At 39.2% G+C, this 20,605-nt stretch overlaps 1 protein-coding gene across 3 annotated transcripts; it reads right to left on the bottom strand.

Moving 5' to 3' along the window:
* Positions 1–71: 71 nt before the first annotated feature.
* On the bottom strand, positions 72–19,425 carry LOC146364655 (FERM domain-containing protein 4B-like). 3 transcript variants are annotated; one of them, XM_084916570.1, is made up of 24 exons: positions 19,185–19,424; positions 11,831–11,896; positions 10,968–11,062; positions 10,751–10,843; positions 10,451–10,535; positions 10,061–10,117; positions 9,947–9,969; positions 9,082–9,165; positions 8,308–8,373; positions 7,982–8,039; positions 7,810–7,896; positions 6,332–6,408; positions 5,977–6,115; positions 5,763–5,904; positions 5,435–5,568; positions 5,163–5,279; positions 4,365–4,593; positions 4,234–4,287; positions 3,990–4,137; positions 3,593–3,760; positions 2,596–3,380; positions 2,022–2,160; positions 1,611–1,728; positions 72–983 (listed from the first exon to the last, which is right to left on the bottom strand). In XM_084916570.1, exons 2-24 carry the CDS (start codon positions 11,894–11,896, stop codon positions 972–974), a joined length of 2,976 nt encoding a protein of 991 aa, XP_084772696.1. In that variant the 5' UTR covers positions 19,185–19,424; the 3' UTR covers positions 72–971. The 3 variants fall into 3 exon arrangements, with proteins under 3 accessions (XP_084772696.1, XP_084772698.1, XP_084772699.1); XM_084916572.1 differs by lacking the exon at positions 1,611–1,728 and having other exon boundaries at positions 19,185–19,425; XM_084916573.1 differs by lacking the exon at positions 3,593–3,760 and having other exon boundaries at positions 19,185–19,425.
* Between the last annotated feature and the right edge of the window lie 1,180 nt (positions 19,426–20,605).

Here is a 20,605-nt window from a genome sequence, read left to right as displayed (position 1 = left end):
TAAGTTTTTCTTAGCAGAACTCAACCATTAAGAACTGTGCAAGCTTCACAAAGAAAGTGACAGCAGGCATATTTGTGTCACACATATGTTTATTCACCTTTTATTTGAGTGGAAAATATTTTATGACAACATCTAACAACATGTAACTACACACTGACTGTACAAATGTGCGAGAAAACAATGAGAAATGGATATGTTTTATGGCAGTGGTCTTCTGTTAATATAAAAAAGTCTGAACTTTGTTTTTGTTTTTTTTAATCAAAAAAATCTATTTTCTCACCATGCATTTTAAAACACAATAAAGCACTAACAAAGACTAATGGTTCTATAAACAATATTGACATGATACATTCTGATTTAAAGAAATGGAGCGTCATTAAATACACAGCCTGTTCTAATGATGATTAACCCAGCTTTTGTCATGTCACACTTGTAAACATGCTCAAGCTTTGCCTTCAATCTCGATGTTATATTTAAGATGAGTTTTGTCATTTATCATGAGAGAAAAGTGGCAATTGTTTTTTGTTTTTATTCTATAACCTACTGATTTGTATAAGGCAGTAGCTAGTTTCTGTTAAAACACATGGTGGTGGATTGAGTAAAAACACGTTTGTTAGCTTTGTTATCTTTTAATACACAGTACGGTTTGAATCCAGTGTGGTTGTGCAACATTTTAAAGTTTCTTGACACATTCTCATCTGCCTGTACAATTCATCCAATCCAAGGCACATGGGAAAATCATTCAAGAGTGTCATCACTGTGTTTAGAGATTACGACAACATGAGGACGGTTTACACCTCTCTGCCAAAACCAAAACGAGAAAACACCTTCAAAGACGAGGTTATGGCAGCCAAAAACATTTGTGTAAAGCCTGCGTTTCCACTCCATTCCCTTCATGTGCTGCTGGCTATGGCTTTATTTGTGCCACAGTTTGGTTTGGTCCTCTTCAGTGGATGCTCATGTAGCTCCCATCAAGGTAAAATCTGTACAGGCAATAACACAAGACTAGGTAAGATCCACTGTAGTAGTTATTTGAGAACAAGAAACAAGGCTGACATTTTAAATAAAGCTGATGGATGGAAATGGAAATACATTGCACTTTAAAGTCCACCATATTTTTGAAGGCGTACAACATGACCAGGGCTTTATGGAGTAAATGGCAAGGCCTTTTCACTCTGGCAATATAACTTTAGGAGGGACAGTATTGGTTGTTTGGTCACTTTTGTCCAGACTAAAATATCTCAGCTGTTAGGATGGACTGCCTTTCAGATGTTCATAATCTCATCTTGATAAGGCTTGCTAAGCTTTTATCTCCCGAGTTTCCTTCACTGCTACAAAAAGACTGAATTTCTGTTTTCTGCATTCGGGTGGTTTTAGTATGTTTCTAAACATGTAATAATCCTTCTTTGCCTTGATATATTAGGTGCATGGCCTTGATCATGATGACTGATGCATTTTTGAAAAAATGGAGCCTCAAAAACAGCAAAACACAGTGTAAAAAAATAGATGATATGAATGAGCTGTACACGAATAACACGGATGACGACGGGATGTCGGAATGGAGACGACTGGCAACACGACACAAAGTGGCCCGCTGTGTTTGGTCTCACCCCAGTGCTAGAAAGGTTGTCTGATGGTTCAGCTGCACTAGTGGCCTCAGCGCCAACCACATCTACTGACTCACATTTTTGGGGCATTGTGTCAGACTCTTTGTTTTCTGGAGAATTTCTGCACACATGAGCGTAGAGCGTAAGCCAAGTAACGAGAGGAAGGAGAACAGATCACGCTGGCAGAATATAATCATAAAATAAAACCGCTCTTTAAAAGAAAAGCAAAAGAATGCAGAAAAATACACGTATCATCCAGATGTAGAGGAGCGGCAGGGTACCCGCCTACCATTGTGTTAAGAAAGTAACAATCAGCATTTTAGTTTAATCCAATGATTATGACTGTCTCTAACTTATTGACTTTATTTATAACCACAGCCTCAGTGTGGAGATTCAGTGAACTGAAGCATTCACCTGTTATGTGTGGGACTGCGGTTGTACAGGGATGCTGAAGCTCCAGGATGAGGGTACTGAGGTGTGTCAGGTGCATCAAACTCTGTCAGGCCGACTGCCAGCTGGTTGCGCCAGTTCCCTGTGCTCTCTGCTGAGGAAACTGAAAAGAAGAGAAAAGCATGAACACTCAAATAACGCTGGAGTGCACAATGTCTCAAAAGCCTCAAAAACGATAGTATTTCTCTCACACAAAATGCTATGTGATACTTATTACTTTGTTAGTTTATGAATGTATATCTTTAAACCCACAAACTGGGTCTATTTCTCACATGGCAGCCTAGAAAACCCTGTGATAGAATAAATGAAACCCCTCAAATATACACAAACAACACATAAATAAAAATCCTGTGAGTAGGAAAGCAGCCTAACACATCCTGACACTACAGAACATGACCAATTAACTTGTAATTATGATTTTTTTTTTCATGTTATTAAACCTGAACAGCAGCCTAATGTTTCCCTAAATTACAAACATTGAAAATGATTTTTATTTTATTATTGACAGTTCCCCTCACGCTAATGCGTTTGACTGTACCTGAAGAGAAAGAGGTGGCTCGGCTCGAGTGGCTGAAGGCCGCCGGCATGGTCTGATATCCCAAGCTGAGCTGAGAGCCACTGTCAAAGTCATATCCAGCCAGTAATCCCCTCCCTCCTTCCCTGTGGCCTCTGTTTCGGTGGTACCAGCCTCTCAGGTGCTCTGCAACCAGGGCCTTCTGCATGTTCTTGGCCAAGAGCTCATTTCTAGGCCCCTCTCTGGTCCGTGGTGGCCTCACTGTTGCGTACGGATTCTGAGAAAGATTATCCGCCCCATCACTGCTGTAGTGCCTGAATCTGTCATGTCCGTGATACCCATTCATTTGGTAGGATGGGTTGACGTTGTAGTGGCCTTCAACTTCATTCTCATATACATAGGCACCATTAGCATAAGGCTCCATGTCCGGACAGGGGTAGCCGGCAACATAGTAGGCACTGGGTGCATAGTGTGGTGAGGCCTCACATGAATAACTACAACCAGAATGGTGCTGGACCAAGTTTGGCATGCTCCCAGTATTACCATACACTTCTACTTTTCTGTGAAGACGATGCATGGTTGAGGTACGGGAGTCCAGTGTACTGTAGTGGGAGTTGGCAGCCCCGCAGTAGTCCAGACTTGACTGGCTCGTGTAAGAGGAGCAATCTTCTAATACCTCTGTGCTGTTGCTGCGGTGCGCCGGTGACAAGATAAAGACAGGCTTCTCTGAATCTCTGTCTTTTCTCAGCCGAGGCTGAGACTCCAGACTTCCACTGCGATGCCTGAAGCAATGAGGAGATCCCTCCAACCTGGGAAAATGACACCAATTTCAAAGTGTCTTTGAGAAGATCACGATTAAGATACGGGATATTATTTTTGGATTTAGGTGTTAAAATAAAAGTTAAGGTTTTATGTGAAAGCATGGTGGAAGGTTAGGGTATTAAGAGAAGCAAGGGTTTGATTAAATAAAATAAAGAAGGATAAACACTGGCTTGGCAGGGCAGGGGAACAAAGATCACACCTGAGCTGACTGCTGCTGTAGGCATTGCGGGTCATAACCGGGGTGGGAGGCATGCTGCGAGGATCTCTAGGAGGTCTGGGAAGGGTTTTATAGGGACTACTGTGGGTGGAGGAGACCTCTCTTGGATTCTGGTAGTAATTGGAAGCCTCCTGGCCATCAACAGCTAATCTAAATGGGTGCAGTATCAAAACAGGATTTTAAAAAAAAGGAAGTAAAAAAAATGTGAGGAAAGGAATGAGGCAAACATGACACAACAAATACTATGGGCTCTACCGATGCATGATGTCATCTGCTCATTCTGAAAACAGCTTTAAATAAAATATAAGGCTGTAAAACAAATTAGATTCCACTCTACGACTCACACAAGCAATAAACAGTTTGAACAGAAAATCCCAACCTGTTGTGGTTCTTGTTGTGGTGATTATCCCGTGGAGATGCCTGTCTCTCCAAATCAAATTCTGCTCCCAGTGATCGCATTGGACTTAGTTGAGGGGATCCTTGGACTGACCGTGAGCGTGGCCTTTGACTGAGACTGTCTGAATCATCTGATTACAAACACGGTGACAAAAAAATGACACTCCTGTTTTCTGGGTTTGGTCATAATAAGTAAGCATCACCTGTGTTGTAGATGTCTGACTCACCATCATCCAGCGGGAGACTAGACAGAGAGCTGCAGTTTGAACGAGCGAGTTCATCTGCAGGAAAAGAAAACAACTTTGTGCTTGCTGTGACTCGATCTAACACATTCAGTAACAAATATCTTCCAACGTACCTGCAATGATGACTGAGGCCCGTTGTGTGGGCTTTTTCCCCTTCTTGATTCTGTACTGGTTCATCTCATCCTCTATCTGTTGCAGTTTCTGCATAGCATCCAAACAGTTTCTCCTTCTTTTCTTCTTAACAGTTTTGCACAGTTCTGGTTCATTTGCGAGCTTCTTAGCCGCCTCCACAATCTTCTGCTGAAGGGCAAATCTGCTCTCCAGGTTTCTCAGGATGGGATCCTGCATAAATCAGAAAACGTAGGTGATAACCAGAGATAAAAATAGAGAGCAAGCATTCAGATATTCAGCAGGTACATGTAAGTAAATTAGAAATCACTGCCATTTGATACATGTGCTCACTGAACATGTTACAGAATAGATCTAATTAGAGTTTCATATCAGGTCGACCTAATTAAAATTATTATTTAAAACAACAGCTGCAGGTGTAATGCTCTGACTGCCGATGATGTTTTCCTTATTATAATTTCATTTTAAAAAAATAATAGAATAGACTAAAATAGCGTATCTGTGTCTTAGTAGACAACAAAGCCACCCACTGCAATGTGTAACACACAGCTGGGTTTGTAATAACGTAGAGGAAAAAAAACTGAGCTATGAGGAAAAGCTTAAGCTCCGTCAGACTTTAGCTGTGTTCCTCGCTCAGTTAATATTGGTGTTATCTTTCTGTGCAATTTGCTGACATTATTAGAAATCTAAAAAATAAAATCTAAAAGTGAAACAATTTCAGCGTACAGCGTTAAAAAAGATACACCAATTGTTTATGCTTTAAAATGCAGTTAAATACGCACCTCATTGTAGGGAAAAAGGTCATCTAACTTGAAAGCAGTGCCAACTCGCCGTCTGACCTGTGGTGGTCTTTCACCTGAAGAAAGCGGATACTCTTTTGGCAGTTTGCCGGTAAGCTCCTGAAAGCACAAAACAACAAATCCTCTGGACGCTTAGATGAGGTGAGTGCAACAACAGAAACAATTAATCTACCAGCGGCAGAGCAGCGGTTTATTAAAGGGAGTTTTTGAGAAAAAATAGACCGATATAACTGTAGCACGAAATGATTTCTCACCGCCTCTCTCAGGCAGATCTTCTTCAGCTCTTTTGTTTTCTTAGCCAAAATATCTTGAATCTCCTGTTCCTTTTTTCTTAGTTCAGTGAGTTTTTCCTTCTTTTGCTCTTCACTCATTTCAGAGTCTGCTGAACCTGGAAAAACAGAATTCGCATGTGTACTGTGTGACTCCTTCACGTGTCACCTGTTCTTTTTAAATCTCATTCAGCTGAATGTTTATAGCTCTTTGTGATGATAAATCTGATCTGAAGTTACAGTTTTACATGTAAAACCATACAAACAAGTTACACATAAATGTGCTTTCTTATATAAAATAATTATAGCCAACCTGTAGATACCAAACTCCCATTGCTGGCTGTTATGAAGTTATTCTTAAGGCCCACATCACCCAGTCTGTTTATTTTCGCCCCTCCATGCTCTGTGAGGTCCATTGCAATTTCCTCTAAACTTCTTGTTGTTCCGAGTTTAGCCTACAAGAATGAAGAAAACAATGTAAAACAAAGAGCAATACAAACGTGCAGTGACTCATAGCTGACACTTACTTTGCTTTGCTTTCTGTCCAAGTAGAACTGGTGCTGACTAATAGCCATGACCCAAATGGTCTTGATTAAAGAATGGCTTGCATACCACGTGTGGATGAGTAGCCCCGTCTGCCCAAAGGTTCGTTTGGTTACCGCTCTCCTAAACAAACCACGGAAAACATTACGCTTTTTTGGTCACAGTTAAACTAAAAGTTGCAGTGAAAATGATGATTTTTTTAGATACATGTTCTAAACATGGATGATATCAGTGTTAGGAGCTAAACAAAAATGAAAACAACATAATAATCAACTTGTAAAAACAGTCATTGTAAGAATAGCAACAAGCATCTCTACACGAGGATCCCCCGCTGCTCACCTGTGTGGATCATTAACTTCTACGGCAAACTTTTTCTCACGGAAGTACAAGTTTTCCAGCTGCTTCCACTGGTACAGCTGGTGGTAAAAACACGAAAAACCATTCCCAATGAGAGAAAAGCATATGTGTTGTTCACACTCTGAAATATAGCACCTTGGATGTTTGGATAATGCGCAGAGTAATGTCTAGTTGTACCTTCATATAAAAAAATTCTTCATGTATTTCTTTTTCCAAAAACACCTAGAACACGATAACCATGATGGTCATGACTAATATCAAAAAAACTATGTTGAGCAGGTGTTTTTCAAGTCTGTTTCAACCACAGTTATTAAAAAGCCAGACTGTAACATAAACTGTGATTAAAGTCTTGTCTACCTGGCATGCAAAGTCTGCATTAATGCAGGTGTTGGAGAGAGAAGAATACCATAAGGGGTTGTCATATAAACACTCATCATTTCCATCCCACTATCACCCAGGTGCTCACTGACAACAGCTTAATATGATCAATCCATTTAGGTTTCTGACTCACTGTACGTCTGGACAAGATCCGAATGAGCCACAAACAAAAGCTTACACAGAGTTTTGTCCGCTCAGGTTTGCGTAAACCAAATAATTTCAAAGGGTGATAAATATTTAAGTCATAAAATACATTCAAAGTTGGCAAGACAAAGACGTGTAGTATTTAGCCTTACCAGAATAATAGATCCTCACACGTCCTGTGTGTAAAGTTATTAAGTCTTCCCTGGCTTTGCTGTCAATACAAAAACATAGTTTGTACTGTCTTCCTGTCAGCTCCTGACTTGTCTCCTCAGGTATTCTGCGAAAATGCAGGCTAACGCCCAAATCCAACCCTTTCTTTCTTTGACATCACGAGCTGACACCCTCTTTCCCTCTCGAAAGCACACCCTGCAGCTGTCAGCTTGCACAGTTTTGCAATGCATCAGGCAGCGATGGATTGCATCATGTTGAGCAATACAGAGATTTAACAGGAAGGCATTGCTAGTGATTTAATGCAAATTGCACTGAACCTTCACATTTTATCGTAATAGCAGTTTGGTGCATGTCTGCATCCCGCTGCACTGGGATGTACTGAAGTCACCTAGTGGAAGACATAGCTGACAAATCACTCATATGGGTGTTTCTCCTGTCAACCCACAAGCTAAAACAATACCAATGAAACGGGAAAAGCAAGTTCGCACTGTCTCCATGATTCTCCAGAGAGTTATTGAAAACTCACTAACCTCATTAAGGATAAGTGACAGCCTCATCTACACTGAGAGTTTGCTCTTTTTCTTTTCAAGTCTAGCCTTGTCTGGCAGCCTTTTGCTCGAGTGAAACAGATGATGCATGAATTAACACACCGTGTGCAACAGCAGCAGTCCTTACACATGCCTTGTGCTATCATCTTCACAGTCAGATTAGTGGAGCAGAGAAAAAGCAGCAGCCATTTTAAAGATCGAGCTCCAGGGAGTGTTTACCTTCCGAGGTTTTAATTTATCCTGGAGATCATACTGGCCAATGCCCTTATAGCTGATTCCAAGCCACCATGGGATCCCCTGTTTATCCTGTAAGGCAAGAACAGAGCTCCTATGGTTGACACAGTTCCAGGTGCAACAGCTGTCATGTCATATTAATCACAAAGAGGCCTACCTTAACCTCATAATAATGGACGCCGTACGTTGGCAGTGATTCCACCAACGTCAAATACCTGGAACAAAAAACATTTATTCAAACTTCCAGCTGCTTTTGAACATCTCAAATGTGGGAATCTGATCTCTGTTTAGCGAATCAGTGTGATCTCGCTGCAACTGAAGGGGAGCTATTGATTTCTATCAGATGATGAGAAAAGGCGTGCCAGAGAGGGAAAGGGATGGGGAGAGGGCTAATGGAGGTGAGAGTAAGATTAATGAATTTAAAGCCTAAAAAGATTCACTGTCTTCCTCTTACTCGTGTAGCAACACAATTTAATTACTTACTGCACAATGGCCTGTCCTCGAGAAACACCTTTCAGCTGCTTATAATATTCAATAACTCGATCCTCACTGTAATGTTGCATAAATGAGAAGGCAATATAGTTAGCCGGGGAAAGATAAATTGAGGTGTAAACAAATTGTTTTAATTTAATTGATCAACTGATTGTTAAAAGACGAGTATATATGGTATTCTACAAGTTTCTTTACACATTCAAATTAATTAAAGGAGAGTTATTATGTTTATTATCGTGTTCTGTATTGGATACTTATATTTAACAGTGTTGGCATGTACACTATATGCTATATATTAGCATACATAAACACAGTTTCAGACTTTTGGCTGTGGCTCTATATGACATTGGTTACAGCAGATACGTAATATGTTCATTTCAGGCACACAGCTCTGGCTAAGAACACTGGAGCCCCGCCCAACTCCTGTTCTTCTGTTTGTGAGGGGTAGCCAATCAGAAGAAAGCTTGCTTAAAGGAAAGAAGATCTTAAACAGAGAGGAGCTAAAATTTATTTTTTCAGACATAAGGATGAACCAGTAGTGTCCATATAGGCCCAGTATAACGTATACAAGGATCATGCAAAGGTAGAGTCCAAAATGAGAATATGAAGCTGGGAATTAGCATAAATCCCCTTTTATTACCTGTAAACTTAAGATTTTACTAATGCTAATTCCCAGCTTTACTAATGTCTTACAGTATTTTCTCTGTTTACGGCCTTTATGCACTTTGTTGCTGAATGTAAAAACACAATTTCCTGTGAATTTACCAGTATGCAAGAGATGGGTGTTCCTTGAGTACTTTGGTGGGAAGAGTAGGTAGTTTCTTCAAATCAGCTCGAGTGTTTTCATCACTAAAACAGAAAAGAAGTGTAACCGTTTTGGAAGTTGATTTAAAAATCTTGACATAAGTAGTAGTGAATCTTCCTAACACCTCTCACTGTATCACTTTTATTCTAGTACAGGATCTGAACGCGGTGGTGTTTTTGATTTTTGTTTTTGGTGATATTTATATATATAATCTCTTTTAATCTACAAAGCAAATTTTCAAAATAGCTCTAAATATATTGGGATCTACCTAGAAAATACTATATTCCCAGTACCCATGTCAAGATTTTAAAGTGAGTATGAAATTTGCCCTAAAAGTTAAATCCACCCTAAATCCCAGAGGAAATAGTGAACATATAACCACTGTGTCCTCAGAAACAGCTGTGGCCTTAGCAGCAACTATAATACAGAACATACTGACATGAAGAAATATTTCTACACCATCATACTTCATCAGCTGACTAAAACCAGTGCCAATATGCACAATAACATGCAGTATTACCTCTGAAAGCACCGAGTATAATAGCAAAAGCCACCACAGTTAAACACAGCTATCCGTTACTGTGTACATTGTAAAGGTGTATCTACTCTGCAATACTTCGCTTCTATCAGCACTCTGAGATTCATTAGTTGCCTGGTGCTAGCTGCTCAGCACTATGTGGTGAGCCTCACATAATACTGCTATTGATTTTTGTTGTCTGCACTGGAGAAACAAGTGACCTATTGAATGTATTCGCTAAGAGCTTACTATTAACTCCTCCTGCTGCTGTTAAATACTTCTTAACCAGCTGATGATGATGCTCTTACCTTGTATAGTCTCCTTTAGCCTCCTGGTGATGAACAGAACATATATCTTATTAGATGGCATGCTTTTAGATGTGGCAATTAATGCATGTTTATGAGGCTATTAAAAGCACTAACCTGCAAGGCATTTGCAGCTAATTTGAAGACGTTATCACTTTCCACTTCAATAATCCCCTGAGAGACATAATAGACAAACAAAATAAAAAATAAATATGATTCAGAAGTGGAAGCCTGTGGAGAGAAAGCTTTCCAGATCCAAACATAGAATCTGCTCTGCGTTGCCCTACTGTAACCTCTGCTTATTCTCCAAATCAACCCCTGTATTATCCTACTCTCTCACGCTGTCTGTTTTACATTCCAGCTAGCAGAGTAAGAAAAGTGTGCCCTGCAGCTATTGTCTGCTGAGCTGAGGGTCCAGAGACAATGAATCATCCCAAGCTGTGATGAAAATAGCAGGATCATTTTGCATTGTTTCAAAATCGAGTAAAAATAAGAGAAAGCACTTACACTGTAGACAGCAGATTTGGCATTCAGGTAGAACAGCTCCACTGTTATGATATCTTTAAGTTGTGTTATGTTTTCCACATAAAACCTATGAAAGGTGAAATCAAATTCATACACAAAAAAACCCCCCATAAAAGACAGTCAAAGACTTTCCAAACACTGATTTATACCATCAGCTTTATCACAAATGAGTTCTATAAAAATCTCTGGATAGTTTCTTGACTAAACTATAAAACGCAACGTTAACAAAGTACTGCACCCTGCTGGGGAACCTGGGTTCTGCATGAAACAAGAATTTCTTACCTGACCAAGAAATTCAGGGCAATGGGCCCGGGCTTCTTTGAAAAGTCGTGATCAAGGACTCTGCGGTCCATCTGCAACCACTTACACTGGCCACTGCAAAAGTAAACAAACTGTAACATCAGAAAGCTGCGCTTTGTAATCATCTGCCAACATACACTTGCACACATGTAAAAATATCCATATCACTGAAAAAAAATAAACACTGCAATTTACATACTTGTCATCAAAAAAGGCCAGACCAAAAAATTCCTTCTCTTTGAGGTTGAAGTGGGAGGAAACCAAGTCAAGGAGTTCATAAGACAGAAGCTTCGGCTGAGAAGGAAGTCGTAGATATAAACAACTACTTTAATCAAAATTATACACAATTTTTAAAAGTCAGTGTGTCAAAGATACACTTAATTCATTGAAAAGTCTGTTGGAAATGGGTACACAGAGAAAAGAATAGTGCTGATGAGACAATATACTATTTGATGGTAAATAAACAGCGTTTATCTGGCACCTTCTTGGTCTTACTGACCACTCATAGTGGTTTACACACAATTTCACAAGGACACTGACATCCAGACCTGGGTATCAAACCACAATCCTGAGGAACCCTGCATTTGCTATGCCCTGGATGTTTTCACAGTACAGACACCTAGCTTATTTAGCTAAAGAGGGAGTCCAACTGCTCAGGGAACATGCAATAAATTGGAGTTCGTCCACTTGGGGGCAGCGGAAAATAAGTTGTGAACACACCTTTGATATGTCATTACTTTTTAAGGAAAACTTAAGTTGACAGTTGTGACTCTTTTGGGCACCTGTACTATATAAGTCCACTTGTCATTACCTTAAACACTATTTCAATTTTTAGCTTCACAAGCGTAGGAGAAAAATATTCAGCTTTTCAGCTGCTAAATGCTTCATTATGTTCGGCTTCTACTCACTACGTTAAGATGATGAAGCACTCCAGTGAGCTAATAGGAACTGCAGTAAGCATAGGTGATTACCCAAAGTCCTTTTAACATTATGCATATAAATCACAGAATTCTTGGATCCATTTTAATTATTACAAAAACTATTGATTTTAGTTTTTTGTACCTGAACCAGCAGCTCTAGCTTCCTGTCATCCAATAAGTGCACTTGGCACAGTTTGCCCTCAGTCATCTGTAGGGGGAAATAAAAGAGGAAGTTCAAGGTCTGCGAAAGGTTTTCATAAACACAAGAGACAGTTATATCAAGATATTCATGTGTTAGTAGAATTTTTTTTTTTTTTGTTTTTTTACCATGATGGCATCTGGCATTTAACAGTTAAAGTATTTACAAAAGACAAAGTGAGCAAAAGCCAAGGTAGTAAGCACAATGATCCGTCTCAAGGAAAAAAAAGAAAAACATGACACTGACGTTGTTTGTTACAATAAAACCATTGTGTCAAGGATTTGTTGCCATAGTAACCAAAGGAGGGATTTGAAGTCCCTACATTTTGAACCTTTCACATTTAGCTTTTAGTTGCACAGCTTTTCCAACAAAATCATTTTATGAGTATTTTTATTTCTTGTTGCTTTGTGCCACTTACCAAGATCAACTTCTGTTTTATAATTACTGCAAATTTACAAAATCTCACACATTACTTCTTTACGTCAAGCTTATACAACACTAATTTAACTCTTAAATACAACATATATTAGAATAAAAGTCCTACAGGGCATTTTCTCTGAATGATGGTTTGATACATTCTTGGATAATTATAAAGATTTCAAATGAAATCTAATTACATTTTTTACCATCTTGACAGCAAATAGAAATGACTTATTCTTCCACTATAATTAATTTTCTACCTTTTTGCCAAAAGAGTGAAATCAAGTCCCAAACAGCAAAAATGTGTTCACAGCAAATCATAGCAAAACTAATTCAACTTCATATCATATTTTGACTTAATAGCATTTTTGCACTTCAAAAACCCACCCTTTTTGTAAAGATAAAGTTAGACTGACCTGGACCAGGAAACACTGAAAGCACTGTGCATTTGATAAATTAAAAACAACACAAAAATGACAGATTGAGGTTAACCAGTTTTTCAACAAAACATCCTCAGAAACTGAAAAAGGTACACTAGATAGATCCAGTGGCCTCCTTGTTTGACAGAATGAGGCTGATCGCAACTTCTAACATTTGTAGCAAAACACGCAGCTGCTGTACCTGGTAAATCTCTCCAGGGAGAGTGCAGGTGTGGATGCATCCCTGACTAGATATCATCTTTAATACGTTTCTTCTCGTGGATCCAGACCATGAAATTGTTGGCTCTGACTGAGCATCAGCAGCAGATCATCAGGTGTAAACAGCAACTTGTTCCATAGGTTATTTGAGTGAGGAGCCAGGCCTCTACTGTGGGCTTATAGAGTGTGAAATCAACAGCTGACCTAAGGGGGGAAGGCTGAGTCAGATGGCTGACCACAGTTTAGTACGCTCTGGTTCTTAATACGAACAAAATGGGTCACACAAGAACTATAAGCGGTTAACCACGTCTATATCGTCTGTTAAGTCAGACTAATTCACTTTTATATTATTGTTATTTCAGCACTGTGTCTGTTACCCGAAGGGGTTTGAATCTAGATATCAGGTTTCTCCTGCATCCTTCTCCACTACATTGTAACTGAGAGACGTTATCTGCCAATAGAAGCAGGAGAAATTCCCCCAAAGTGCCAGTTTCTACTTTACATTCTTTCTCATTCCTCTGGATACTTTTTTCTCATAGGACCCAAAAAGTGCCTTGATTTCTGAATGACAAGCATACACCAAGTCACTTCATTAAATTAGTCTTTTAAAGACTGCTTTGCCAATTCCAGCCCCTGAATAATGTGACTTTCATAAATTGTCTTTCATGGCTTGAAGTAAAAGTGCACATTCGATAAATCCAATTAATTTGGAGTGTGCGGCTTGTGACAGCCACGAGGGGATTATTGCATTGATCGAAGCTTTATTAAGTTGTGGCTATATCATACTGGGGGGGTCACGCACTTTGTAATAAGCATGACATTACTGTATGCTGACATGTACAGTAAAGGCACTGACCACTAGAGGGTGGAAGAAATATCATGGCTTAATGTGAAGAAGTTTATAAGTAGAAAACAGCTTCTTAAACAGCCATGCTTCACAGAGGAATTTTTATGAGCAGTTATTAGATGAGCAGCTGAGAGTCATATTCATTTGGGATGGCATACACTTATTATGGAATATAAATGAAGTGACTGGGTGGAGGATTGATTATTTTTAGAAATCTACACCATTAATCATCTGAAAGCTGTAATCAGTACAAGAACTGTCATTTAAATCCAACCCAGCAATCCCAGATAACCCTTCAGTTTTTCAGAGAATTAAACACAACTGAGATACAGCGAGGATTGTGATTTCAAACCAATGGTTATGAAATAACTATATGCACAAACCTTCATCTGACATTTCATGCTGTAATGTATACATTATTATGAACCAGCAGACAGCTCTATGAGGTCAACCAAACGTAACCCATTCAGCAAATAAAATCAAATAAAAGGGCAACCTTGAACCCCGTGGTGCTAAGACAAGCACTGAACCGTTGTGTAAAAATAGGCATGGCAGACAGACATCAAAGAACTGTCAGTCTTTTTGTTTGTCTCTCTAGAGACTGGACAGGCACTGGCTGAGCATGGTGCCGCAGGCTGCAGGTTTTGCTTTAGTCTGGGAGCCTGAGGTTGGTATAAAGGCAGCTTTTCAGATGTATGTGTGCTACAATGAAATGTCCCAGCAGAGACTTGGAGATGGTGCAGATGTGGCCTCCGTCTTATATGCTGCTACAACTGTTAACAAAGACTACCCATGTATGTTGCGGCAAGACATTCAGATGATGAGATGTAGCTCCTTCTGGTAATGAGAAACTGAAAATAAATGCTGTTAATTTTTGTCTTATATACTCGACAGTGAAAATGTCAAGCTTGAAAGTTGTACAATAGCCAACAGGAGAATTTCTCTGTCTCCTGAGTAAACTGGCCGTCAGTATTTAATACATCACACTAGTTAAATGTCATGTCCAGACTCCAGCACATCTTATCTTAGTTTCCTGTCTTCATGCATTATTGATGAAGGTTGGTATCACACACAAGTGTCTGTGTTTACATGAAGCCACCTGGTACGATTGTAAATTGACAGAAATTATTATACTATGTGCATTTTTTCCAAACTATTTTACTTCATATGTGTTGCATATAAACATAGGGGAAAAAACTTATGAACTTCAAAATACAATTACAGGTACAGACACATGAAGCCTAAAGGAACAAAAATGAAATCTGCCTGTGAATTCAAGTGGCTACAAACAGGATGTGATCCAATACAATGTAGCAGCAAAGGGAAACTCGCTAACTTCAGTGTTTTGAATTCAAGAGATCTTACAGTTCCTCTGTAATACTATGACGATGTACGATCATCAGATCATTTTCTGCAGCTGAGAACTCTACTGACTTTACAGATAATCTCCATTTACGGGACTTGGGGAATGCTATGGCATATATAGGAAAAAAAGTCACGCCTAGAGAGCTGTGTGTGAAGTCGGATAAATGTCTTCCACTGACTTGAATCAGCATCGTCTGGGACTGAAGATTGCAAGTCTGAAAGGGAAGAGAATCTGGGGGCAGGGGAGGTGGGGGGAGTTAAATAGAAGTGACCAAACATCTGTAGCCCACCTCTTGTCTTTACTCTGGGCTCCTTTAGCCCACTGCCAACATGTCATACTTGGATCTTTAACAGAACCAGCAGTTGGGTTATGTAGGTGTCAGTGGGAAAGAATGCAAAGTTATCTGTTGCTATATGATAGTGTTATATATAATACTAAATTTGTGAAGTACTCTTGTTGATGACCCTTGATGACTTCAGAGACTGTCTGAAATAGAAATGGATAAATTAAATGATTAAAAATACATCACTGGAATAATTTGTTTTAGTATTCTCTGAACTCTACTAAAGAAACAAACCTGACAGGATTTTTAATGAGTATTTATATCAGTCAAAAAAAAAGAGGTCCAAGCACAGAGCAGTGAACCCTTGTTATAGAGGCAGTGGGCCAAAGCATACAACAAAGGATTATCTCCTCATCTGATATCTCACCATGACTCATGTTGTCAGTGGTCAAATGGTATCTGTGTACGTCTTCTCACAAAGAGAACCTGTCTGGCTGTTTGTGGTATCTGGGAAATTCAAGAACACAATGGGGCTCATGATATTATGGATCTATTAAAACCTGGGATAAATATCTATTTTATTTTTTATGACACAGCATGTCTTTGATACAACAAGGACGGGCTGCATCACAGGGGACAGATTCATGTGAATGATGTCATCATGCAGCATGAATTTCTATTTCCAACCCATAAAGGACATCTACAGAAGGAGACTGTGATATATATATTTTTTGGCATTCTTACAAGTAGCAGCATTCTTTGCAGCAGGGTAAAGCTGCCAGCAGAAAAGCTAACTAACAACTAAACATCCAGGATAATCTTAGTTTCGGGTCCTGTCCTTTCATAAGCTCTTCAGAGCTCAGAGTGCTTGAAATTTTGTTCCATCTCCTATTGCAAGAACTGATTTTGACTAATTATGACTGTGTCTATTAAAAAGAAGAAAAGCTATACAATTTCAAAACGAGACAGCATTTGCATTTCAATTGATGGTGCATGAGTAAAATATAACTGAAACCTAGCTCGATGTGCTTGAAATCATAACCGAAACCCCACAACAATCCTTGAACATATTAATACGTCTGCATTAAACATATTTTTGTTGTATTTTAACAAAGCTATAAGTGTACAAGTCGTTTTCTGAAAGCTCTTTGCAGCTGAACTAAAAGAGTCACCTAAATAAACACATCCCATAAGCCGATGCCTAGTAGGTACCATACTCAGATTTACTAACCAATACAAAACAAGCAGATAAAAAAGGCGTATATATGAATACATATGTAATACTATTTTGCATGTATTTGCTCATAAAAGAAAAAAACAGCTGGAGCAAAGTGAACAACTCATATTAATAGGTGTATGAATGCCTGCACCAGTCTATCTAATAAACACTAGGACAGAAACATACTGCCATCTGTATCACTGCTTAGGCTTATGAATCTACATTATCTCATTTGTCTTTCTGGTCTAATATCAGTGTTATACTGCAGTATAAGCAAAATTATTTTTCTATACATGGTACATACATGAGAAATGGTACATATTGGTGTCTAATATTTCACCAGAATGCAGGAAATTAGTGCAGTAAAGCACTACAGGGACACATAGACATAGACAAGAGACATCAAAAGAGCTTCATTAGAAATAAAAGAGTGTCGATATTTCTGGCTTAAAATCTGAGCTCGTTACTTTATGTAGGTGTCAGAGAAAAGATCAGAAGGCCAGCAAAATAATTAGAAACCCTACATTTAAATGCAATCTGTCAAGTGTCTGTTGAAATATCTTGCTATGTAAATGTCAAATGAAGATAACGAAGCAATATTACCATTTTGAGATAGTGTTTTTAGTTTGTGCCCTTTATCTTGTAAATGCATTTGTTTGTCACAAGGTTTGAAAAGCTCTACACTTTTCCTAATCATAGTTTGCATACTCAGGTTACAGATATCATAAAACTATCTGAATGCAGAAATTCAGTTCTGCGTTTAAAATAGATCATAACAGAGTGTCCCAAAAAGCAAAGACTAGCTTGTGAGCGGTGAACATTGGTGAGGTTTCCTATATTTGCCCTCGTTTGAGGCTGTCCCCACTGACAACAGTGGTATCTCAAACTGCAGAGCTTTTCTTTTGCAAACTACTGCAGTGACTTTCTGCAGAGCACAGAAATGTGGCACAGAGGCACAGACATGCATGGGTGGAGAAAATGGAACATGACCAACTTTCAATGATCTGGATAAAAAAGTAACCCTTTGAACATCACCATATAACAGCAACGTGGGCTGAGATGCAATCAGACTGTGTTTTGTTACCTTTATCTCAAATTAATGGCACAGTATGCCAAGGATGAGAAGATTTTTTTGTTTATAAATCTATTAATCCATCTGTACTTATTCATAGGACAAACTAAGTCCCAAAACCTCACCTGCTGACCTGTATCATTTTGCTGCTCTATACTTTACCATATTATATCTATCAAATTTGGTCCATCTGTGTTAAGCATATCAATATAAGATTAAGGCCCATCCAAAAATAGGTCTCTCCCACTTTGTCTTTAGCACATTTCTCAGGATGTCTCATCAGGCTATGATTCTTAAATGGAAGGCTGCCAACTGAGGGCTGAGACATTTTTAGTAGCATTAAATGCAGAAAAGAGCATCTCATCCACATTGGGCTCTCATGCTAAGTAACAAGTTAGAAGGATGTGAGAAAACAGGTCGGTTTTTACCAGGCATCTTATGACACTTTTACCTTTCAAATTGTTGTTCAAAATGCACAAACCCCACCAACTTTGGTGATAAACGACACAGGATTTCCTCTTCAGCAAATAGGAAAAGCAACAAAGCTTCATGCTGGACATGTGTGTCATACAGACACAACCATTACAACAACAATTCCTGTTTACACTGTTTGAAGCTTTAAATACGCCCATACACGCATCTCTTCCTTCACCTCTGACATAGCATCTGCAGGTCAATGTCAGGTTTAGCTGTACTTATCTTCCAGCCAGAGTGTTCGAGTCAAAAGAAGAAAAAAGTTCAAAGGTAACATGGAGGCGTCAAGGAAGATATCTCGGCTTATACTTGAATTGAAACTGTAGCAAACCGTCTATTGTCCTTGTTAATCCATGCTAAATTTCCCCCTTGTAGCACATGTGCAGGAGAATAGATAATTATACATGAGAAAACCAAATAATGATGATTGCTTTGGTCAAGCATGATTTGCTGCTGTTCTGGGTAAAATGATGATTCATCCAGGATTTTTTTATTCACCAAGTCACACTCCCTAAATCAGTGTGCTATAGGTTTCTGCATGATGCATTCATTCAGTCCAGTGGCCAATAAATTACTTTTTTAAACTTAAACATGCATCTAACGATCTCATTTCATATCGTCTTATCCTCTACAATCAGCAGCCTATATGGACCACAGTACCCAATAATGAGACAAGCCCACCGGGGCCAGTTTCCTCTATGCAGGGAGAACAATGAATGTGCTACTGTAGGCTACTGTACATGGGTGGTTTCCACCTGCGCCCCATGATTAGCTTAATGTGTCAAAAAAGGGAAAAACTACACCCTATTTTACTGAGGAAACACACCAGTCGCGGCTGAGAGCCAAACCCATGCTGTTGTAATTTTCATTGATGCTCCCTCCTCACATCACATGCAGGCATGACTCAGTCTACTTTTGTCTCCTCACAGCTCATTGACGCTGGTTCAATCTGCCCCACCGCACCACATATCGCCTTACCTTTGCACTCCTTATATCCTGCTTTTGGTATTGATAACGTGAGGCTTCCCCTGCATATTGATCAGCTTCGTTCAGCTTTCTCCACGGCCGCTTTTACCAGGGAGGAGAGCCGCCGTGCAGCCGCTGTCCATGTTCATCCTCCGGTACTAGGATACTGTAGCACACACACACGCCTCGTATCGAGCCACAGTTACCACGCCTTCACCCGCCGGCTATTATGTGAACAAGCCCAGCATCTCCACCCTCCCTCCCTTGCTCTGCCCCCCTCCTTCCCTCTCATCCAGCAGATGCCGGCCGGCCTGGTTCACACTGGATCCCCATAACAATGAAGAGAGACTGGCTTTCTGTTGCATCTTCAAGAACCTTTTAAATTTATGCTTGATTTCATATCATGAAAACCCCAACAACAGTGTTCTACACACATATGTGTTTATATTGTCGTGGTAGCCATTAAATAAAATGATCTTCGAACATCTTCGAATTTTTATCTTCAAAATTTCTACATTCTTCACAAGCGGAAGTATATTGTTCACTCAGTGGTAAGTTCAGATAGGTCCTATTTTATCAAATTGTCGAATTCTCATTACTTATTGTCAACACCTTCTTGAGATCGATCAAAAAAAAAATACACAGTGCGACTAGCAAGTCTTTACTGATACAACTACATCAATAATATGATCAATAAAATGAACAAAATCAAAACCAATACCAAAAGAAATTGTAACAAACCATTCACCAGTAACTGTTTTAAGATTGATTTATTCTTTTTAAATAGATTTACTATAAATATGTTTTACTGAATATATGACTGGATATATATTTTTCCCTTTACTTGCCATATTCAGGGTCACTTCTTCATAAAGATCAGTTTGATATTTGATATTTATTTGATATATAAGTGCTTTGACATCAAACATACTTACAACTGTTCCATACACCACAAGTTGATCTTGGTCTTAAAAATATTCACAGAAGCACATTTTGTGTAATTTAAGTGTACAACGCTTCACACATCTTGGACCTGTGTAACACAGAAGACACAGGACTGGTGTGTGTTTCACATGTGCTATTCATTTCTGTTCCGGAGTGACGATGCCCCTAAAATATTCATTACTGCCTTTACTCTGGCTCATCTGGTAATTCTTCAAAGGAAACAGGCACCAAAGTCACATATAGCATTCAGTTTTCTCAAAAGGGAAGTTAGATAGAAACTCTTTGACATAAACTAACAAATTGTTGTTTGGTTTGGGTTTGTTTTTGTTTTGTTTTGTTTTGTCTTTTTCATTGACCCTAGACCCCTAGCAAAAAACAAAAACACTAGTGTCACTGCAGTCTGCTGTAAATGCCGTTGCCTGCCAGCACGGCGAGGTATCCCCACCCCCATGCTCTTGGATTTCTGACATCAGACATGAATAAGTATC

The sequence above is a fragment of the Perissodus microlepis genome, chromosome 20 (assembly GCF_051167445.1).
Source record: "Perissodus microlepis isolate ML-2025 ecotype Zambia chromosome 20, ASM5116744v1, whole genome shotgun sequence".
NCBI lineage: Eukaryota > Metazoa > Chordata > Actinopteri > Cichliformes > Cichlidae > Perissodus > Perissodus microlepis.
Note: the sequence above shows the minus strand (reverse complement) of the source record. Positions and strands in the feature narration are given on the sequence as shown.